This window comes from Notamacropus eugenii, chromosome 4, assembly GCF_028372415.1.
Source record: "Notamacropus eugenii isolate mMacEug1 chromosome 4, mMacEug1.pri_v2, whole genome shotgun sequence".
Lineage (NCBI taxonomy): Eukaryota > Metazoa > Chordata > Mammalia > Diprotodontia > Macropodidae > Notamacropus > Notamacropus eugenii.
In genome coordinates this window covers 21,320,595-21,343,612 of record NC_092875.1, presented here as the reverse complement: position 1 = coordinate 21,343,612, position 23,018 = coordinate 21,320,595, and the positions used below count along the sequence as shown (strand labels likewise).

The window sequence follows — 23,018 nt, the reverse complement described above, 5'->3', positions numbered from 1 at the left end:
TGCAGCCTTTCCCTAATCTGATCTGAACTGAACTTTTCCCGAGCAGACAAAGGTTAGACGGAAAAGAAGGGCCATTGAAAACCCTCTCCCTTTTTTTATAGTCCAGGCTTATCGAAGTTTCTCCTCCTTTCCTCGAGCCTCTTTGGCCTCATTTAACTGAAGAACCACTTCCTCTACCCCTTTGTCTGCTCTCCTGCCCAGCCTCTTTGGCTTTCTCTGCCTGACTCGTGGCTTGGTCGTCTCCTGAGGGACCCAGCTGGGGCTCTCGGAAAAGACTGCATATTTCTGCAAATAGCACCCAGCCTCCTCCTCCTTGTCTGTCCCATTGCCCATCTGCACAGAGATGGATGGATGGGCTGGCCACATGACTGTCTTCCTGGCTCTTTCACTCTGATGGAGGTTTCTGATAGTGAAGGCAGCAAGTGGACTGTCCTTGGCACTTAATAGGGACTTGAACACTGATTGCATCACACACAATAGGTGCTTAATAAATGCTTGCTAAATCACCTTGATTAAGATGCCAGACAGGTAGCATCAACTGGTGATAGCATGGTCAGTTCATCAACACGCAGGTACACTAAGTCCCTCCCATGTGCCAGGCCCTGGGTTAAGTACCAGATTTACAAAGACTGATTCCAAATCTTTGCTTGGATACTTACTAGCTCTATGACCCTGGGCAAGTCAATTGACTTGCCTTTCTCGATTATTTCCTCTCCAAAATGGGGGTACTACTGACACCTACATCCCGGGGTTGTTGTGAGAATCAAATGAGGTAGTATTTGTCAAGTTCTCTGCAAACCTTAGGCCACCTGAGCAGAGGTGTGGAGGCAGGAGATGGGATATCGTATATTAGTTTACCTGGACTGTGGAGTGTAGAAAGGGGAATAATGTATATATACATGGAAAAGCACCTCTGATTGCTCCTACTAGGGGGAGCAGTGAATGGAGCACTGGGTCTGGGTTCAGATCCAGCCTCAGACACTTACTAGTTGGGTGACCCTGGTCAAGTCACTTCACCCAGTTTGCCATGGTTTCCTCATCTCTCAAATGAGCTGGAGAAGGAAATGGCAAACCATTCCAGTGTCTCTGCCAAGAAAACCCCAAACAGGATCACGGAGAGTGAAACATGACTGAAACGATTGAAAGACTACAAGACTTCTCACGTGGTGCTTTTAAAAAAGCTTTACCACTCAGGCTCCTCCTTATTGCCTGTCTCACCACTAACTTTAGCTTGGTCTGGGTCTAAGGTGCCCCTCCCCATCCCCCAGACTCCTGTAGAGCTAATTACTTCTTACCATTTTTCTGGAGGGTGTGATCACTCCTTTTAAATAGTGGCTTTCTGCTATATTTGTGGAAATCCTCATTGAGGCTACCTTGGCCAGGGCCCTGAGGGAGCTCTTGTTGTTAGTCAAGGGGAGAAATCCAGTGGGATTCTTCCACTGACCAGCCTTTGGAATTCCAAGATGAACTTACCCAGTATAGCTGAGCTGCCAGTCCATTGTAGGCTATAGTCTGGGCTACGGTTATTCATTCATTCACTTTGTTTCTCCTCTGTGGATTGTTAGGCTACTTTCCTTTGGGTTCTCTCTCAGCGTTTTATCTTGGTGTGGAGAGAAGTGATTTCTTTGGGGTTTCCCTGAGCTTCAGATCCTCCTCCCTTTAATACTTCCTAGCCTTTGTGAGCATGGGCAGTCCACATAGGCCTCAGTTGCCTTCCTCACCTGTAAAGCAGGGATAATACTCCCAGTGGTACCTGCCTCACAGGGCTGTCAGGATCAGATGAGAGTACAGGCAAACCAGTTGTCAGACATTAAAGCAAAGGATCTGAAGCCCAGAGAGGGGCACAGCTTGCCCAGAGTCACAGGTTGTAACAGTCCCAGGGTACTTTCCATTATACCTTCCTGTCCTTGTAGGAGCACCACTTTAGAGTTAAAAAGGACCATAGATGAGGAAACTGAGTGACTCTGAGGAAATGACTTATCCAAGGTTACACAGGTAGAATCATGGGATTTACAGCAGGGAGGGAACTTTGAGGGCATTGGATTCAATTTTTAAAGATGAGGAAACCAAGTTTCTCCGGTTCATTTTGGTTCTTCTATTCAACATGACTATGGTGAAATTGTATTTAATAGGAATGTATGTGTACATACATCCTTTGGAGAGAGAGTGGGGAAAGAGAGGGGAAAGAAGAAGAGGGAGGGAAAAATATCTAAGATATATGAAAGTGATTATAGAACACTGAAAAGAAATAAAATAATTATTTAAAAAATAGATTAAAAAAATCAAATTCCCAAGGAAAAAAAGATTAGGAAACTGAGGCAGACAGAAGTTAAGTGACTTGCCCAGAGTCACACAGCTAGTAAGTGTCTGAGGTCAAATTTGAACTCAGGTCTTCCAGACCCCAAGTTTGGCTCTTTTCCTCCCTTGTATTCTTTCCCCACTCCATGACATCCCATCCCTTCTCTGTCCTGTCTCCATGCTCCCCATTCTGCTCTCAGAAGCCCAGCAGGCCAGAGTAATCCTCCTTCCTGAGCCAGCTTGAGGATGATGGTCTTGGTCTCCATCAGCCTTTTTCCCTGGGCTGGCTTGGCATCGCTGACATTTGAGAAATGAGAGCTTGGTCTTTGTTCAGAGCTAGGGTTTGGCATCAGCTGTTTCTTATCCTTGCAAATGTTGCTTGACAAGGTGGAGAATCTCCCAGAATGCTAATGAGCATTCCGGATTTGCATTGGCCACACCCACATTTCCCAGGACTGCTTTCCTCTGTTTTCATCCCTACCCCCTCCTTTCTTCTCCCCAGCCATTAGGCGATCCCTCCCACCAGCCCCTCTGGCACTAGGCTGAGGCCACTGGGACAAAGGCTTACAGAAAATCCATTAATTCAGTTTGGTCAGCATTTCCTGAGCTCAGCCTGGCCTCTTACCAGGAGGATGAGGCAGAGGGGAGAGCAGAGGGCTCTCCATTTGGATAAAGAGGATCTGGGTTCGAATCCCAGCTCTGCTATGTACCTTGACCTTGAAGTTACTCTGTGCCTCAGGGTCCTCAATTGAGTACAGCATAAAGAATGCTTGCTGTGGTGTCAAAGGACCTGGTTTCATATCCCACTTCTTAGACTTACTTCCTGTATTCATTTCACCTCCCCAGGCTTCAGTTTCCTCATCTGCAGAATGGGGGTCCCTGGAATGCTCCCCATTCCTAGATCCACTGTCCTGTGATCATAAGAACTGGTAGAAACCTCAGATGCCACCTGGTTTAACCCCTTCATTTTACAGATAAGGAAACTGAGACAGACAAGTTAAGAGGACCACATACCTATCATGTGGTGGAGTCTGAATTTCAACTCAGGTTGTCTGTCTCCACATGTATCATACTTGCTGCTTACTAACATGAGAAAGGTAGCAGAAAGCACTGGGAAACATATCTCTGAGGAACTATCCCTGTTGTTATCTCCTTTTTACAGATGGGTAACCTGAGGCTCCTAGTGGTTAAGTGACTTGGCCAAGGTCACACAACTAGTAAGTGTGTGAAGTAGGAGTTGAATCCAAGACCCCTAACTCAAGTCCAGTGTTCTTTCTGGGAGGTTGACAGTATTTTTAGAGCTGAGTAGCAGAGAGGTTAGGCATTTTAGAATTATAAGTTCTAGGGCTAACAGATATTTAAAGGTCTCTTGGAGTCTGCAGGACCAGGTTTCTAATGTTGCCTCAGGCACTAGCTGTGTGATCCTGAACCCTCTGTGTGACCTCTCTGGGCCTCAATTTCCTCATCTGTGAAATGGAGTTGTATTTAATATTGTACTCAATGAAGATCCCTCCTGGCCCTAAATCTATGATCCCATGATCCATGACTTTTGCAGAAAAAGAAAACTGAGACCCAGAGAGGTTAAGTTACTTGCCCTGTCAAATGAGCCATGGAGGATAGAAATCTTATTATAAGTGGAAGTTGTAGGATTAAGACCGAGGTCTTTTGATTCCAGGTTTCAGATTCTTTCTTTTCCTTTTCATTGTGAACTTTTATGTTTATATCACCTACATTTCTGAATGCTTCCCTCCCCAGGGAATAACAATCGATCAGTCAATGAAAAGTAAAGAAAAAAGAAAGAGAAGGGGGAAAAAAAAGAAATTCATTAAAACCAGCCAACATCCCCTAAGTTGAATAGCCTGTGTATGTGGTACTGTGCACCCATAGCCCCCCACCTCTGCAGAGAAGGGACATACATTTCTTGACATCCGTGAGCTTCCCCTCCATTGTTCTTTCCCACCTGGCTTTGTTTAGGCTCACTGCCTGCTTGACATCCTTTGGGTCACCACTGGGATCCCTTGTCAGAATCCCAGAATCTCAGCGTGGGAAGGGACCTCAGAGGCTAGCCTTTTCTGGTAGCACAAAGCCTCAGAAACTACCGGTTTCTAGTGTTCAGACATGAAAATCAGGGTGATGAGACTCCCAGCCACCATGGGCTTTGCAAACCAGTGACAAACTAGGGGTTCTTAGCTCCCAGGGTGAGAAGAGAGCCTTCCTCCTTCCCTTCCCCAGGGATTCAGCCAATCAGTCAGCAGTTCCAGGCATGAGGGACAACCAGAAAAAATGCCCAAAGCCAAGGGCCTTGTTTGGGGAACAGCCAGGAAGCCTGTGCCCCAGATTATACATCCGCTTCCCTCTTTCCCATAAAAAAGTTTGCTCTTCGGTCTCCTTTTGTCTTGGGCTAATAAAAGGCAGTGACTCTGGTTTGTCTTGTGGTCTAGTACAAGGCTTTATGTGTGTTTGTGTGTTCCCTGGTGGGAAGCCAACCCTTGGCATGGCAGGTTTGGATTGGATCAGAGGTTCTCCGAGATTCCTTCCATTTTGTGATTTTGGGGGATTCAGGGAATGGGATGGAGGGATCACTGAAACTCCAAACTAGCAGGGACCTCTGCAACATCCAGTCCAACCCATACTTGCACAAGAGTGGTGGTGGAGAACTCACTAGCTCTTAAAGAGACCCATCATTATTATTATTAATAATAAAAGCTAGGAAGGCTTGCAGTTATCTCATTTGATCCTCACAGTGACCCTGGGAGGCAGGGGCTATTATTATTTCAATTTTACAAATGAAGAAACTGAGTCAAGTAGAAATTGATAGCTAGTATGTGTCTAAGGTGGGATTCTAGCTCAGGACTTCGTGACTTCAAGTCTAATGTGTGTGCGAATATTTTTCCTGATAATTAATTTAACTCTCTGGAAAACCATTTAGTCCAGCCCTACTCATTTTTCAGAGAAGGAAATTGAGGTCCAGGGAAGTGAGGTGACTTGTACAAGGTTCCATAGTTAGTAAGTGGCAGAGCAGGGATTTGAACCCAGGACTTCTGATTCTACTTCCACAGACTATCATTCAAATACTCCAGCCCCTTGGGAAATCTTTTCTCTGAATTAGCCATCTCCAGGTCCAAGGAACTTTAGAGGTCATCTGTTTTCCCCCTCCATTTACAGATGAGGAAACTGAGACTGAGAAGAGGTATAGTTGTAATCCTCCTGTGTGATGATCTGGGGGCTTTTCCTCTACTTTGTATCTGAAGACCCTCTAGTTTATCAGCAGCCATACCAAATTGTGGGTGTGCTTAGCACAGAACACAATCCCCAACATGTGGTCTGATCAGGGTAGAGTGCCATTAGACCATCTGTGTCCCTCTTTGCATGCAGTGTGTGATCCTGCCACCTTCTTGGCTGCCATAGCATACTGTGGATTTAGGATGAACTGGAAATCCACTTAGACCCCCAGATCGTTTTCAGGCAAACCTCTGCCCTTGCGCCATCTCTCCTCCAGCTTGTACTTTTCAAATCATGTTTTTGAACCCAAGTGGAAGATTTTTGTACTTATTGCAGTTGAATTGCATTTATTCAGTTCAGTCCAATGTTCTAACCCAGCAAACTCTTTAGGGATCCTGTATCTATGCTTTAGGGTGTTAGCATCAGCAAATGCAAATTTCCAAATGTGGGGCCCAGATAGGGATAGATAGGAGTTAGGACTGGACTTCATTGGTATGAAGAACTTGCAGGTGTGGACATTCCCTTCACCAGTGCAGATTCTCTGTAATTTATAGCCTTAGGATTGCCTGGAGTACTGAGAAGTGAGTGACTTTCTAGTAGGGGTATGCTGGTATATGTTTAACAACCACCTTTCTGTGGCAGTGGGAGGAAATGTACCCATGACACATTTTAAAATTTAATATATATCACAAATTTTTTTTCACCCTTTGGTCTAGACAAGCATAATAAGTCAGGCCTTGATCTGTAGCATTTGTAGGTGTCTGAGGTATAAATGGTCACATAAACATTTAACAATTGGCTTCCCAGACCAGTTGGAACTGACTCTACCACCTCCCTGCTTGCCAGGGGCACCAAGCCAGTGTGTTAAAGAGTCAGGACTTGATCCTAGGGCATCTGAGGTATAAATACTCACACTGAAAATTTAACAATTGTTTCCTCAGAGCCAGTGTGAGTTGGCCAGGGTCACAAAGCCAATATGGTTTAGAGGTAGGACTTGAACCCAAGGCTTCTGAGGTATAAATGCTGAAATTTTAATAATCAGCTCCCCAGAGCTGGTTTGAACTGGCTGTAGTGCATCTGTTCATGCTTGTCACAAAGCCAATATGTTTATTTAGAGGCAAGACTTGAACCCAGGGCTTCCTGATTCCAGGATTGATTCCCCAGCCACTACACCTGCTTAGAACTGAACCCACCAGTGCTCCAGGTGTGGTCTAACCAGGGCTGAGTATATTACACAGCAGCAGTCTCATTTCCTTTGTTGTATAAGCCGGACTTTTCTTAATGCAGCCTAAAATCTCCTTAATTTTTTGTCAACCCATTGGCATTTGGGTTTTCGGCTCCTTCACCATGCATTCCATTTGGGTGGGCGAGCTGTGCTTCCTTGGACGTTGGGGATTTTCTCCTAAATCCCCAAACAGGTCTTAGATGGCCAGATCCCAGGAGAGAGACAGTGAGTAAGTGGCACATGCTGGGGTGGGGGTGGGGTAGGTACAAGAATGCTCCATCCACCTAGTAAATTTCACTTTGTTAATTACTTTCCACCCTTCACCTGCAGACAGGAAAGGACTCTGAGTCAGGCTGATTCTCATCCCTATTAACCAATGGCTACTAATCATTGGGTTTTTCTTTATTATATTCACTGGAAGCTTTAGGGTCCCATTACTTTCCAAATGGATGAGCTGAGATTTAAAAAGAAATTTTTTTCCTTCTACTTATTTTTTTGCCTAACTTTCCCCATCCTTCCTTTATTTTTAAAACTGGAAATGAATGATGAATTAGATGTCTGAGGACCTGGGTTTGAGTCTGAGCTTTGCTATTTACTGCATATGAGCCCTTGGTTCCCCTCTTCTCTCCAGCTTCAGCTTCCTCATCTGTTAAAATTTGGAGGGTTGGTCAAGAGCCGGTTCCCCATCCCTGACTATACTTTTTTTGGTGTCATGGACCCCTTTCTTGTCTGGTGAAAAAGAATGATATTTTTAAATGCATAAAATACCTAGTATTTCAAAGGAAACCAAAGGTTAGTGGAAATAAGGATGATTTTTTTTTCTATCTAAATTCACAGACCATCTGAAATCTATCCACAGACCCCCCTTGAAGCCAAGGTTAAGAGCCTCTGGTCTAGACTCTAGATAATTTCTAAAGTCTCCTCTGACTCAAACCTATGAATTTAAAGAAAAGAAGCATGCTTGAAGATTTCTTTTGAATAGGGATTGGCAACCTTTAATCTATCTTAAATATGGCATGGGAGGATTTGGGGGTCTGTTTTAATCATCCCCCCCACTTTCTACTCCCCTCCTCTCCCTGCCTCCCAACTCCTTCCCCTCCATGGCTAGTGAGAGCTATTTTGCTCCTTGGAATTAAATTGATATCCAACCCTCAAGAGAAGATGCAGGCACACCTCCCCTCCACACCCAGTGTGATGGTCCAGGGGCATCTCCCCTCCACACCCAATTCGATGAGAAAAAGGGGTCAGGACTTTGACTTGACACTTAGTAAATGTTGCCAACCCCACCCTTGGCTGAAAGGCAGAGTCCAGGAAGGGGGGTAATGTGATGAAAATAATATATAATGTGACATAGTAAAGCTGAGAAAGCAGGGTTGTCTAAAGTTGTTTGGGACCTCCAAAGTCATCTGATCCAAGCCTATCACTTTTGCAGATGATGGAAACTGAGGTTGAAATTCCAGTTGTGTCATATTGTTCCCAAGTGACCTTGGATGGTTACTTCCTGTCATCTGTGAAATGAGGAGGTTGGAGCAGATGCCTTCTCCCAATCTTTGGTTTTATTGTCCAGTGACCTCTTGGAGCCTCAGTTTCCTCATCTGTAAAAGAAGAGAGTTGGACCAGATGACCTCTGAGGTTTCTTTCAGGGCTAAATCTATGATCCTCTGAGACTATCCTTTTTGGAGAAAAATGAAGATGGGAAATGGGGTTTGACTTTAACGCTGTTTCTATTGATGGAATTTTCTTAATTTTAATACTGTCTTTTGGTCTCCCCCACCTCCCATCGGAGGCTTGTGGGAGGGAAGGTCCTTGAAAGTCTGATCGGGAGCTTCCTCTACTCTTTGGGGGCTGGGAGGAGGGCCCCTTCACCATCTCTAGCTCCGGAAATCGCTGGGAGCATTGACTGGGGACAATGAGGAAATTCTATCAAGGAGTCTCTGGTTTCTGCACCTGCAGATGGCACACGCCTCCCTCCCAGCCCAGGGTGTCTGAGGAGAAACAGAAATCGTTGGGCTACAATGAGGCATGTTCTCTGGAGGCGCTGGGGCTCTCTGCCGGCCAGGGAATTGGCGCTATATGATCTCCTTTGGGGGCCCCACTTGACACTTTGAGCTGAGGAAGCATGGAGGAAATCCAAGCCTCCACTTACTCGAAGAACAGATAGGGTGAGGCAGGAGGAAAGAGAGCCTTCTCGAGATACACTCAACCATCCCCATCCCTTTCCACCTTGGGCTCCAGGGTGAGAGCCTAGGCATGGCCACTCATCTTGGCTCAAGGGCCCCCTCTGGTGGAGGCCTTGAGCATCTCCAGGATCTTTCTGCACAGAAAGGCTAAAATGGAACTCAGGGGCTTTGGAAGTAGGAGCTAGGGAACAGGAAAGGAAGTGTAGTCGCTGTTTATTTAGTCCAGTGCCAGATCAGGAAACTGAGACCCAGAGAGGGAAGTGAATTTAATTTTTAACTAGAGGTGGAGAGGCTTTTTACAGATGAGAAAACTGAGCCTCAAAGGGTTAAAATGACTTTCATTTGTTGCTCAAGAGCAGGAAAGTTCTTGGAGGGCATTGAGCCCATTTTACAGTTGAGGAAACTGAGGCCCAGAGAGTAGTTCAGTGTTTGGTGGTGGACAGCTAGCTTTCTTCTCCAGGATAGAGTCACAGACAAGGGAATATAGCTTGTTGAGGACGAGGATTATTTTTATTTTTGTCATTGTGTCCCAAGCACTTAGCACATAGTAGGTGCTTTTCATGCAGTTGGTGCTTAATAAATGGCTTGCTTTTGTATATTTTTATATGTGTACAGTAGAGAAAACCAACATATTGTGGTCAAAGAACCTGGATTCAACTTACCACCTGTGCAGCCTTAGGTAATTTGCCTGTATTTCCTGGTCTGCAAAATGAGGGAATTGGACAAGATGACTTCAGAGGCCCTGGCTGGCTCAGCATCTGTAGTTATCCTCCCCACTGCCTCTAGATTGAATGAAGCAGGAACAGAGGACCATAGTGTGAGAGCAAGAAGGGCCCTTAGAGACGACACTGAGTCCAACCCCTTCATTTAACAGAGAAGGAAACTGAGGCTCAGAGGTGAAGTTACATCACCAGAGTTACACAGCGTCTGAGACAAAATTCAAACTCAGATCTTGTAGACTCCAATCAAATAAATTACACCCTCTAGTTATTGTGATACAGTAGATAGAATGCCGGGCCTGGAGTCAGGAAGACTCACCTTTCTGAATTCAAATTTGGCTTCAGATGTTAGTGGTGTGACCCTGAGCAAGTTACTTCACCCTGTTTGCCTCTGTTTCCTCATCTGTCAGATGAGCTGGAGAAGGAAATGGGCAAACCACTTCAGTGTCTCTGCCAAGAAAACCCCAAATGGGGTCGTGGAAAGTCAAACATGACTGAAGCGATTGAACACCAACAACATATTACCACCTGCTCTGCCCAGGGAAAATACATAAAATGAGTGCTAGATAGTAGACTTTTAGGTTCCTTCCTTGAGGACCTCCCCTTTGTATTTTCTTAGAGCTCTTTTGGATCTTTGCTTTGTCTATAACACTCAAACTTGAATCATTCTTTTGTATGCCTTTAGATATTTGGGGTCTAGAAGCCCTTGGAGCCCAAGGATCCTGGTTATTTATTTATTTTATCATCTTTTCCATTTAGCCAGTTTTTTTTTTAATTGAAAATACTTTTTGAATGAAGACCCACTCCCCCACTTCTTGCCAGTTCTACTTCCTCAACATTGGGAAAGCAAGGAAGACAGAATCCCCTGTCATAATCATGTAGCCAAGCAAAAGAAATCCCCAAATTGGCCACATCCAAAAGAGTAAGTCTCACACTGTACTCTTTAAGTGAGGACATGGTGAAATAGGTTCATCATGAGTCCTCAGGAATCATGGTCCTTTACCAATACTTATTAAGCTCCTCCATATGCCAGGCCCTGGCCAGGTACTTGGTATACCAAGGCAAAAATGAAACAGTCTGTGCACTCAAGGGACTTACATTCTGCTGGGGGAGACGACATAAGACACCCTTAAACAAATGTCACCTCTCAATTGCTCTAGGCCTTTGGCTAAGCGTATAAACCTTATAACATAAACTTTATATATAAGCTGGGGTGAGGAACCTGTGACCTTGAGACCACGTGTGGCTTCTAGGTCGGTAAGTGTGGCCTTTTGACTGAATCCAAATTTTACAGGACAAATCCTTTTAATAAAAGGTTTAAGTAAAAAATAAAAAGATTAAAAATTGTAATAAAATTTAAATAAAGGGACTTAAGGATCTAGAAGGCCACATATAGCCTCAAGGCCGCAAGCTCCCTACCCCTGATATGTAAGAAGGTTGCCCCTTCACCAAGAGGTTCCCCATCCCAGCAAAATCACACGTCTCCTTTCTAGCCCTGTCTTTCTGAGTAGCATGAGTATGAATGAAAGTAGGCCTCTTAGAGGGCTGAGAAAGAGGGAACAGGTTTGGCATGAAGAGTCGCCTCCTCTATCCCTCCTTGTTGCAAAGGTCAGCTCTGTTTGGACTGCTTTGGCATTGAGATCAGAAAGAGACCCAAGTAAGGCCCTTCACTCCCTAGGGACCTTCTTGCTCTGGGACCCAAGTGGAAGAGACAGATGGGTATACCTTGGCCCAGAGTCAGCAGGTGACTCAATTTGTCACCTGCTGCCCCCCCAACCTTTTTTTTTTTCAACCAGGCCTGGGAACTAGATCCAGAGGAGGGTTTGAGGAGAGGGTGGGCTTCATTATGGGTGGGTCTGACTTAGATTCAGAAGAGATCAATCAACTCAAGCCATACCCAGCTTTGGAGCCCCAAGAATCCCAAAGCTTGGCCTTGGGCCTGGATCTTTAACATTTCAGGCTTGGCTAGTCCTTCCTGTCCCCACGGTGTGCATCCCTAGCCTCCTATCCACGGTTATTGGGTTGACCCCTGAGACCACATGCCCACAAATGCTCTTTTGTGTCCTTTTCTTTTCCCTTTTTTTTTAGTGAGGACAATCAGAACATTCCTTTTCCCTCCCTGGAAATCACAGAATCCAAAGACTGTCCTGAGCTGCTTCATTGAAGAGTCTGGTTGGGTTCCTTAGTTGACTTGGAGCAAGAGATGGTGACTCAAGACCTGCTATTTCTGCCTCGGAATGGGCTTGGAGATGATGAGATTTCTAAAGTAAAGACTGGTTTCCTTTTTGGCATAATAGGAAGAAGCCAGACCTGTGGGGGGCATCCAGGGCCTGGCTGTGTGATTCGCCCAAACCGGCAGGACAAGGCATCCCCCTTTTCTGGGCATCCATTTCCCATCTACTAGATTGGGCATGGCGATCTTCAAGCTCACTTTTGGCTCTAATAACTCTATATTCTTCATTCTAGATCTCTATTAGCTCTGTCACTTAGTGTTCTAAGGACCCTATCAAGTTCTGGACCCCTCCCAGTTCTAACCTTCAGTTTTGACCCTCATTTTTCCTAGTCCTTCCTAGTTTCAGCGTTTTGTATTCTAAATCATAAAGCTGTGATTCCACAGTCTAAGGACCCTATCAAGTTCTGGACCCCTCCCAGTTCTAACCTTCAGTTTTGACCCTCATTTTTCCTAGTCCTTCCTAGTTTCAGCGTTTTGAATTCTAAATCATAAAGCTGTGATTCCACAGTCTAAGGACCCTATCAAGTTCTGGACCCCTCCCAGTTCCAACCTTCAGTTTTGACCCTCATTTTTCCTAGTCCTTCCTAGTTTCAGCGTTTTGTATTCTAAATCATAAAGCTGTGATTCCACAGTCTAAGGACCCTATCAAGTTCTGGACCCCTCTCAGTTCTAACCTTCAGTTTTGACCCTCATTTTTCCTAGTCCTTCCTAGTTTCAGCGTTTTGAATTCTAAATCATAAAGCTGTGATTCCACAGTCTAAGGACCCTATCAAGTTCTGGACCCCTCCCAGTTCTAACCTTCAGTTTTGACCCTCATTTTTCCTAGTCCTTCCTAGTTTCAGCGTTTTGTATTCTAAATCATAAAGCTGTGATTCCACATTCTAAGCTGTGATTCCTGACATTCTGTGGATAATCCTGGTATGTTGGGAATGGAGGGTAGGGGTGGGCATGAGGAAACCAGTCATTAGCCTTGGTTCACCTTGGACCATGTCAGAACTGGAACTCTCCTCTCCCTCTCCTCTCACCCTATCCCATGAAGTGAGGAGTTCCGTGGCTGATGGGCTGATAGCGACACGATCCCAGCAGGAGAACCTCCTCATGGGTCAGCCCTCGACCAGCATGTTCATTGGGGCACTGGACCTTCTCAGGACCTCTGAGCCGCTGGATGGCACTGGTGCCTTCCCTCCATTGATGCTGTCCAATTTAGACTAGGTCTAGCTTGTGTGGGGGCACATTGTCTCCCCCATCATCTGGGCTCCTCCAGAACAGAGGCAGTCCTTTGCCTTGTATCCCCGACATTTAGCACAGTGACAGGCACATAGTGGGCACTTAGTACTACTTAGTAATAAAGTCCTAAGGGCTGACTTGCCCAAGGTCACACAGAGCCAGCACCACTGAGCCACCAAAGGCCATCAGAGGCCATCTGGTCCAAGCCGCTCATTTTACAGGTGAAGAAACTGAGACCCACAGAGGGCCACAGATGGAGAGTGGAACAAGGTTAGTCTGCATGGCTGGGATTATGGGAACCCAGCTCCGCTGCCTCCAAATCCAGCTCCACACTCTGCCTAAAGCCCTGTGTCATAGAACACCTTGAAATCCTTCACCTGCCGGTGTCAGCATCTCAGAAATGTCCGGAGGGACTTTGGCACATCTTAGTGAAGGTGTGCCAGCTGGGTGAGCTGGCCCTGCCCTCTCCTGTTTTCAGGGTTCTTCCAGGAGCTTGTGTGGGCCTGCTTCCCTTTACGGGTAGGCTTTCACGTTGTTCGTTGCTGTGATTATTGTTTGCACACGCACATGCACACACATATATAATATTTTATATGTAATATATGATTACATCCAATATATTCTACATGCTCATCCATAAATATACGTATAAAATTGTATCAATGACAAAAATATGTACACATATAACATGTGTGATGTATTCTATTGTATATCATATAATCATGTATAGCATAGCTTGTTACATATTTGAGGTCCTGAAGAATCAGATACAACTAAACACATAGATGCATCCATGTAGACATACTCTACCTATATACACATGCACACACACATGTATACATGCATGTATTTGCACACACCGGCACACATGTATATAGTCACGTGTATATGTTTGTGTGTTTGTATATGTGTATGTGTGTATACACATATATGTATACGTGTGTGTGTGTATATGTGTGTGTGTGAGCGTATGAGAAACCACAGCTGGCCTTTAGAACTGAGGAAGCGTTCTAAAGGATCTGGAGGAGATGAATACAGAAGTCATCTCCCTAGAAATTCTGTCTTTTGTTCTGACATCACCGTCCTTTCTGAATTAGCCCTCCTCTTTCCCCAACCCCTCAAGCCATCCTTTGTAACAAAAAATAAACAAGAAAGGTTTGGGGAGCTGTGGGGGGACAGTGTCAGCAAAAACCAGACAGCAAATCATGAGTCTGAGGCAGTGCATGCACCCTCCCCCACGGTGGCAAACAGGTGTATTCATTTCCTGGGGGCAGGTGGAGTTTCTGCTTTGGTCACTGCAGTTACATCACATTCATCTAAAAATGTTTTTATTGATTTTTTCACGTCATATTTTCCTTGGTGTCTCCCCTCTCTCGTAACAAATAGTATTTTTTAAATACAGAAAGAAAAATATGACAAAGTCAGCATGACTCATAAATACATTGAAAAGTCAGAAAATGTGCAGCGTTCAGTTCCTGTGGTCCCAATTCCACGAAAGAGTGGCTCAGGGTAGGAGCGGTCTCTCCAGTCTCTCCTTTGGAATCACATAGGATTCCATTCACTTTCAGGCAGGGGGTTTCATGGTTATAAGACTTAGTCCTTAGCCTGGCCTAGGGTGGAGTTCAGAATGATCCCATTTCAAAGATGAGAGAGAAGGGCTCTAGCTCTCCAGCTTTCTTTTGGTGGGGTATGGAGGCTCTTCTCCCTGATAGATTCTACAGGACACTGAGTTTTTTATGACTTTGGAGCCAAGGCCAAACCAGGAAGCCATTCAATTTCCCCTTGACCTGGATTTACTAAATGTAGAGCCCTGCACTAATAAGTAGCTGGGTAGGACTGGGGAAAGACAGGGAGAATGTCGTTTCTGGGGTGGCAGAGCATCTGTCCCTAAGCCTAGGACCATAGATGGGACCCAGTTTAGCCTGGATGGTGTGGAAATAATGGGAGCAGACCTTAGGTATAGTGGGGATTCTGCTGATGAAGGTGGGCTCCCTCTCAGTGAAGGCTTCAAGGTCAGGCTGGAGGGTCACTCATTGGGACTGACTTGGATGACAGACTTGGCCAGATAAGTATGGAGTTGAGTGGGTGGCCTCCAAGACCATGGGAGAATCTGTGCATGTAAAGAAATGTTTTTTCTTGGTGGTCCTGAGGGGAAGGGGTATGGACGTCATGGTTTGAACTTTCCAGTCAGAAACCTCATGCTTACATCCTCCAGTGATAGCCACAAGTGTACAGATGAGTCAGTATCTGTGTTTATATCTCTATAGAGGTAGATGTAGATGTATACAGACATATGTATGTATATATATATATACACATATGTATATATTGTATGTGTGTGTGTGTGTGCGCGCGCGCGTGTCTATCTATATTTTGTTTTGGAGAAGCAGTCAGGGTTAAGTGACTTGCCCAGGGTCACACAGCTAGTATGCGTCAAGTATCTGAGTCTGGATTTGAACTCAGGTCCTCCTGACTGCAGGGCTGGTGCTCTGTCTACTGAGTGAATATCCACTGAGACTAAGCCATGCTGCCTCTTAGATGGAGTCCCGGATCTGTTTCTGAATGAGAGACAGGCCAGTTCAGGGTCAAGACTTTTGGTTTTCTGTGCTAAGAGTATTCAATTTGGAGTCCTAAAACCTGGGTTCAGATTCTGCCTCTGTTAGCTACTGTCTGTGTGATGTTAGGTAAGCCACTTAACCCTTCTAGGCCTCAGTTTTCTCACTTGAAAAAATGAAGGGGACTGAGAATGGGATGACCTCTGAGGTCCTGTCTGGCGTGAAGTCTTTGGGCCTATGCTCCAGTGACGTTGCTTTGGTCTGTTTAGGAAAAGTCCAGTGTAGAAAATTCCATCTATGGATAAATTTCAGCAAAGCTCCTCAGTAATTAATAATCTCAGCAAATTGTCTGGAGTCAGAGAGGTCTTGCCCAAGGCCAGTCGATCAACCAACAAGCACTTATCTATTGATTAGTTGAACAGTTACTACATGGCAAGTCAACCAGCATTAATTAGGCACCATGTAAAGTGTAAAATAAGCATTTACTAAACACCACTTAGTACATATCAAGTCAACAAGCATTTATTAAACACCACTTAGTAGATGTCAAGGCTGTAAGCATTTATTAAGCACCTACTATGTTCCAGGCACTGTGCTTGGCACCAGGGACACAAAGAAAGGTAAAAATCATTTAGATAGGATTTGAATGTGGGATATTTTAACTTCCAAGTCATCCCACAGCCACAATGCTATGGTGTCTCTCTTACCATTTGTTTGTAAAGTGTATTCCTTTTCCTTGGAAAGATCAGTCTTGCTAAACCAGTTGTTGGTTGGTTTGGGCAGGAGATGTCTCCCAGAGAGAGAGACTTGTGGGATGGCCATAGCGTTGTGGAGGTGGTGGGAGGCCTTTTACAGCTAGGATTGTTCACCCCCTGGCCTGGGAATTTGCTGGGGCAGCCCCATACCCCTTTATGTGGAACAGAGGGAGTAGGCCCTTATCCTGTCCTTCCCAGGTTTCCCTGGGGCTCAATCATTGTTGGAGGTTGAGTATATTTTCTGAATGAAGCCTGGGCTGTGCTCACCTGATTTCTGGGCCACCAGGTGACCTCTTGAGGGGGAGGGGCATTGTTTGAGCCAGTGGGAGAAGGGCCTCTGAATTTTCATCTTGTCTTTATCAGCAAGCATGCTTCCTCGTTGTCTGCTAAAGAGGAGGTGGAGAACGTCACTTTTTCTGAGGTGAGCTAAGAGAAGGATAAAATTTTGAAGGCAGGAAATCTGGGTTTCTGTGGTCCCATGTGCTGAAGTTTAGAGCTGGGGTGGGCCTTAAAACAGTTACTGTTGGGCCTGCAGAACCCACTGTCAAAGCTGGAAGGGGCCTCAGATTGTAGGACATCAGTTCATCAGTCAGAAACATTTATTAAGCACCTACTATGTGCCAAGCCCCATTGATACAAAGAAAGAAGTAAAAATGAAACAGGCAAATAGATGGCTAAATCCAAAGGATAAGAGGAGTAGAATGAATGGGATGGGCTGCAGGGTGATTTTATCGGTATAAGAAGCTTCTAGTGCCAAGGGCACCTACTTGGAGAATTGTCCAGGACATTCAGTGACTTGTCCAGAGTCATTTGGCTGGTATTTGCCAAGGTAAGATTTGAACCCTGAGGAAGAAGGAAGACCATGTTGAAAAAAATAAAGTAGGAGCCTTTTGCTAAAATAAAAAATACCACACAACCCACATTTATTAAGCACCTATTGTATGCAAAACTCTATGCTAGGGGCTAGGACAAAGTTAAGCTGAGACAGATTCTGCTCTTGTGTAACTTATAAAGACTCATGGGTGTCAGCGGAGCTAAGTGTGACTAAGAGATACAGCCATAAGGAGCAAGATAATTGGACTGGATGATTTCTGACATCCCCTGTTCTAAGGCCCCTCCCAGCCCTGACATCCCCTCTTCTAAGGCCCCTTCCAGCCCTGACATCCTCTGTTCTCAGGTCCCTCCCAGCCCTGACATCCCCTCTTCTAAGGCCCCTTCTAGCCCTGACATCCTCTGTTCTCAGGTCCCTCCTAGCCCTGACATTCCCTGTTCTAAGTTTCCCTCCTGGTAGAACATTCCATAATTCTGTTGAGGGATGGGATGTAGAGACCCCAAAATACTGACAGCACGGGTCTTGCGTGAATGAATTTGACACAAGCCTTCTTAAAGCCAAAGAAAAACAGTTTATTAAAGATTTGCCATATGGGTTGACTCTTAAGGAGGCTAAACATTTGTAACACTTGTATTCACAAGTGGGCCAGATAGAATCTCAGCTAGACAGTCTGAGCTGGATCAAATCTGAGTGCCTTCATGGAGGTGAGATGGAACTTAAATACAGAAAAAGACTGAGGGAAGAATCCAGGTGTCACCAAGTAGTCTGGGGTGCCAGGGATAGTCTTGATAGATCAAACCCAGGGAGAATCCTGATATCCTGATGGGAGTGGCCAGTAATCCAGACTATCCACAATCCAGTCTGGGCAAGTTGGACTTCAAAATATGCTAAGTAGTCAAGAATGTCAAAAGGATGCTAAGATCAAAGAAACAGAATGCTAAATGGTGATCAGACAGGGAGCATCTGGGCTGGGAGAAATGGAAGGGGAATCCAAGGGCCCCCCTCCCCCCAGGGGCAGACTTTCCAGGGCCCTTTGGACAAATGTGACAAAGGCCCTCCTGATCCAAGAGGAAAAGATATTGGCTTGGACTTGTACCCCATCAATTCTATGAGGATTTCTATAAAATGAGTACCACTTTCTGAGCAGTCCTGGTTCTCCTCCTGCCCTCCTGCCTCCTCTGATTCCCTGCTTGGAGCTGGTGGCTTCACAGGGTCCAGGGCTGTTTGGGACATTTTGCTCACTTCCATTTTCTCCCCTGTCTCTTCTCAGAGATGGCAGAGAGACACAATACTAAACAGATCCTGAAACTAGCCCGAGACCTCGTCTACAAGGTGCAGACTCTGATCGAGAATAAGTAGAGGGCCAGTGGTGGTACCAGCGTCCCCTGGAAGTTCCTGCCTGAGGCTTTGGTTGCATCTTCTTTCGTCTGGTGGTATCCACGCTCTCCAGAAAGACTTTGGGACCTGGCCCAGGACCCAGGTTGTGCTGCCAGCATCTGGAAGGGTCTCCTGTTCAGATCTGCAGCTGGCAGGAGAGGGGTTTGTTCCTTCGCTACAACTTCATTCCTATGTGTTCAACCAAAGATCTCCAAGTCAGAATCGTCTCTTTTAGGGGGAGGAAGGGGCCGACTGGAAAAGAAAGGAAGTGTTTCTCCTTTGCCTCACTGCTCTTCCTGTCTTCCCTCAAGTTCCACCTCCCCTGGTCCAAGCAGTTCCCCTATCTTCTGAAGAGCAGGGGTAATGGGGCCTTCCAGGAAGCAGACCTGGGAGAGTCCGCCCTAGCTGCCCCAGGCTCCCTCGTCCCTTGTGTGAACAGTGGGCAGGGTGGAGAGCCACAGATGACCATAATGAAGGAATCTAAGTCTCTTTCACCTCCTTCTACCCACTGCCAAGATCTACTGCCCCCAGTCTAGCCCAGAAACCCCAGAAATATACAGAATAGCCCAGCTTCCTTTCTGATGTTTGGGTATCTGTTTGATGCTGCTCCTTCTTCCCTTCTCCAAGGAGGACACCCTATTTTTTCCTCAAAGGGGAACCTTCTTTTTTCACACCTCAGTGCCAGCCAAAGGTGTGGATCCCAGCAGACAAGGATTTCTTCCTGAGAGCTCTCACTGGGGCTAGGTAGGGCTGTCTCGTGGTGAACTCCTAAAGGATGGACAAGATCAGAGAGCCCTTCCTCAGTGTCCCCTTCCTGGCTTTTTTTTTTTCAAATTTAGGCAGAAGAAAGATGCGGATTAGTCCTGTTGGATGACCCAACAGGGAACGCTGGAGGTCTGGCTGGGTGGAGCCTTGATGTGCCCAGAGTGGGGCTCGGGTCGGGTATCTCCCTAAGGTCCCACTGAGAAGTCGGTCTATGTTAGGATAAATATACACCCAAGGCTCCTTCCTCTTCTGTTGTCCAGCTGGGACAGCCTCCAGCCACAGACTCACCCTAAATGAGTTTTCTCTCCCCCACCTTCCCTTCTATGAGCTTGGTTTCCTCAGTGCCCTAATTGTGATTCAAGGTCACAAATCAGAGAAAGGCAGCCCCAGGTGGGAGAGTGAAGCTCTTTCCCACATCCCCTCTTTCCAGAAAATCATTCAGTGCCCTGGCCATCAACCTGCCTAAAATCTCACGACATAAACAGCATTGGATTGGTTCCAGGGAAACAACAATAACTACGTAAAACATGACCAGTAGCAGGGTGTAGAGGATAGGGCTTAGCATCAGGAAGAACCTGTGTTCAAATTCTGCCTCAGACACTTATTACCTGTGTTATCTTGGGCACGTGGGCCTCAGTTTCTTCCTCATCTCTAAAATGAAAGGATTGGATTGGATGGTCTCTGAGGTCCCTTCCAAACTCCAAAGCTATGATTCTGTATAGCATCAGCTACTCAGTATGTGTGTACAATCCTTGAGTTGGAGGTGAGAGCAGCAGACACAGTCTGTGGGAGCTGTAACTCTCATTTCCAGAGATAGAAAGTTATCTCCTCATAACTCTGGGAGACAGTTGCCTACGTTCTCTTATTCTCAGTTTACAGATGAGGAAGTGATTAATTCTGGGTCACACAGCTCCTGAGTGTCTGAGCTGGAATTTCAAGCCAAGTCTTCTGGCCCCAGGTTCAATTCAACAAACATTTCTGAAGCACCTGCTGTGTGCACAAGAAATGGAGCAACCGCTACTCCCAGTGAGCTTCCATTCTCTACCAAATGGCATCTAGCAGCAGTATTTGCGAGGCATCATCCATTTCCTCCAGGAGGAGAAGGCTCTCTTGTTATCTACCCTGCATTGTCCTCTCTCCCCTCTCTGTTGGATCTGGGTCTTTTCTCTTGACTTAATCTTCAGAAGAGCATACTTGGTGAGCCATGGGGAGTGTTGAGCTTCCCTACTCTGAGAAACCATCTGGATACGACTTTCAGAATCCATCTTATTCCATCTGAAGTCTGAGTACTTAACACTGATCACCAGATAGAAAGTGGCATCTTCTTCTATTCCACTTGCGGTCATCAGCCTGGTCTCCCATCACTTTCCAGGTGTGTAGGAACAAAACAATCAAATACATAAGAAGGCCCCTTAGAGAAATTTTTAAAAATCCAAATATTCCCAAGTTGTCATGCTTCGGACAAAGTGCCTGAGAAATCCTGGAAGCCTCCTCTCTCTGTTGCGATGGTTTTCCAGAAAGCATCTCTTGGCCATTTGGAATCCCTCGGACTTACCCTATTTCTTGTGAATCTCATGTTTCCATACATAACCAAATTTAAGCAATTTGCGAGTTCTTTGGCAAATGGGACTGAAGCTTTTCATTGTTATATATGTATATTGCCAGTGTTTACCAGAGATTTGTCTCTCTTTTCACATATACACACAAATGAGAGGCAGGGTGGTACAATTCAGTACAAATCAATGAGCATTTATTCAGCCCCTACTGTGTGCCAATCACTGAGCTAGGTACTAGGGATACAGAGACAAGACAAAGGAAAACAAAACACTGTCTGCCTTCGAGGCATTTATAGTTCACTGGAGGTGCTTACATTCTGTAGGACAGAAGGCATATATTTGCTAGATTTGGAGTCAGGAAGTCCTGCCTCTTCCTAGATGTATGACCCTGGGCAAGTCATTTGACCTCTTTCAAACTTCTCTACTAAGTAAGAGAAAAGCTTCAGTCTGCTTGGGTGTAGGAACCCTCCACTGAGAAAATCTCAGATCCTTGATGTATTGATATCTATCTATGGACAAATGTAGAGAAGTCTATGAAGGGGGTCAAGCTAATATTACCATATTTATTTATTTATTTTGGGAAGAACCTTTTTGCTTCTGAAGACTGTATGGCTCATGCTTTCCCTCCCTTTCAGTGGTGTGTCCAGATGTCATCTTCTCATGTCAACTCTTCTGTTACTCCCACAAAAAAATTAAGGGCAGAGAAAAGACCTTTGATTCTCTTTTTCTTTTGTGTGGATACAAGCCCACCTGTCTGAGTTGAGGACTGAACGAGGCTATGAAGCTGAACATAGCCCTGATGTGAAGTTTCAACATGTACATTAATATATATATATATACACACAAATGTATAGCTACATTGCATATAGAGATATATTAGGTAACTGTGACTGATTTATTGCCTAAACTACCTCATGGAGGGGGTGAGGATGGGCATTTTCAATTTTGGAATGTTTAAAACAGCCTTGGAACTAGTTACTTGCCTACTTTTTCAGGTAAGTGAAATAGAATGCTGGTGGGTTTTTCTGTTTGTTTACTACTAGTATCCACTCTCGAGGGGGATGATTTATGTGAGCTGGTCAGTTTTCAAGTCCTTATTGGTGAGACTGGTTTAAAATGTATGAAGTGTCCTGTGTGTTGTCTATGTAGCCCCCTCTTTGGCTCAACTCTGGTTTTAACATTCCCAAGAGCAAAGGCAGTTTTCTCTAGAAAACACCTGTCTCCAAGAGGCTTTCAAAAATGAGCTTCTCATGAGCACCAGCCAACTGTACTCTAGCACAGCAGCTTTGACCACAGGTAGCAGCAGATTCTGCCTAGAGGAGAAAGAAACAGTGAAATGCCATGCTGGAGATCCGAGTAGTTTTCACATCAGAGGAAAAATTTCCATCTCACTCTCTGACTTTTTCCATGTGAGCATTGTATAGATACTGACAAGCTTTTACATCAATGGGTCTCCATTTTTACCAGCCCTGCTATCTCCCACAGACCACATACCTCACCCAAAACTCCCTGAATGTATCGGGAAATAGAGCCATGTTAAGTGAGCCACCAGTGGGGCCAGCCAAAGTGAGTTATTAAGTTGGGCCAGAACCACAAATCCAGATGTTGTCAGATTATATACACATGTTCAAATTCTAGAATACCAGCCTGTGAAACCATCCAGAGGTGACTTTAGAGAATTTCTGCTTATGGGAAAGAGTCACTTGGCTGATGGACCTTTTTGTGGAACAAGAAGAAAGGTCTATCATGCAACCCAGAGAGAGCACTCAAAGAAGTTTTTCCAGGGGGGTCCATCCCTCTAGCGTCCCATATTTTTTGGTGTACATGTTGATCATTTAAAAGTAAAGAATCATCTTTCCCTGAAACTGGGGTTGACAGCTGAATCCCTGCCATTTGTAACTCCTGCCTGTCACTGGTGGTTAAGTAACTGATAAGAGGTAGACATTCCCTGCCCCACTAATTGCACAAAACCAACAATGGGACCGGGGTTGACCTTACATAGTGAGTTTCCATTGGAAACTATATATTTAAAAAAAAATACAGATACTATGAGATATCTGTTTACATCCAAGTG

At 45.3% G+C, this 23,018-nt stretch overlaps 1 protein-coding gene across 1 annotated transcript in view; it reads left to right on the top strand.

Moving 5' to 3' along the window:
* The window catches only part of LOC140499107 (uncharacterized), a 392,730-nt gene extending 373,538 nt beyond the window's left edge, over positions 1-19,192 (top strand). Inside the window, 1 exon segment of the mRNA XM_072600116.1 lies at positions 18,517-19,192. Coding sequence (XP_072456217.1) covers positions 18,517-18,552 — 36 coding nt within the window. The 3' untranslated portion in view covers positions 18,553-19,192.
* Positions 19,193-23,018: the final 3,826 nt, after the last annotated feature.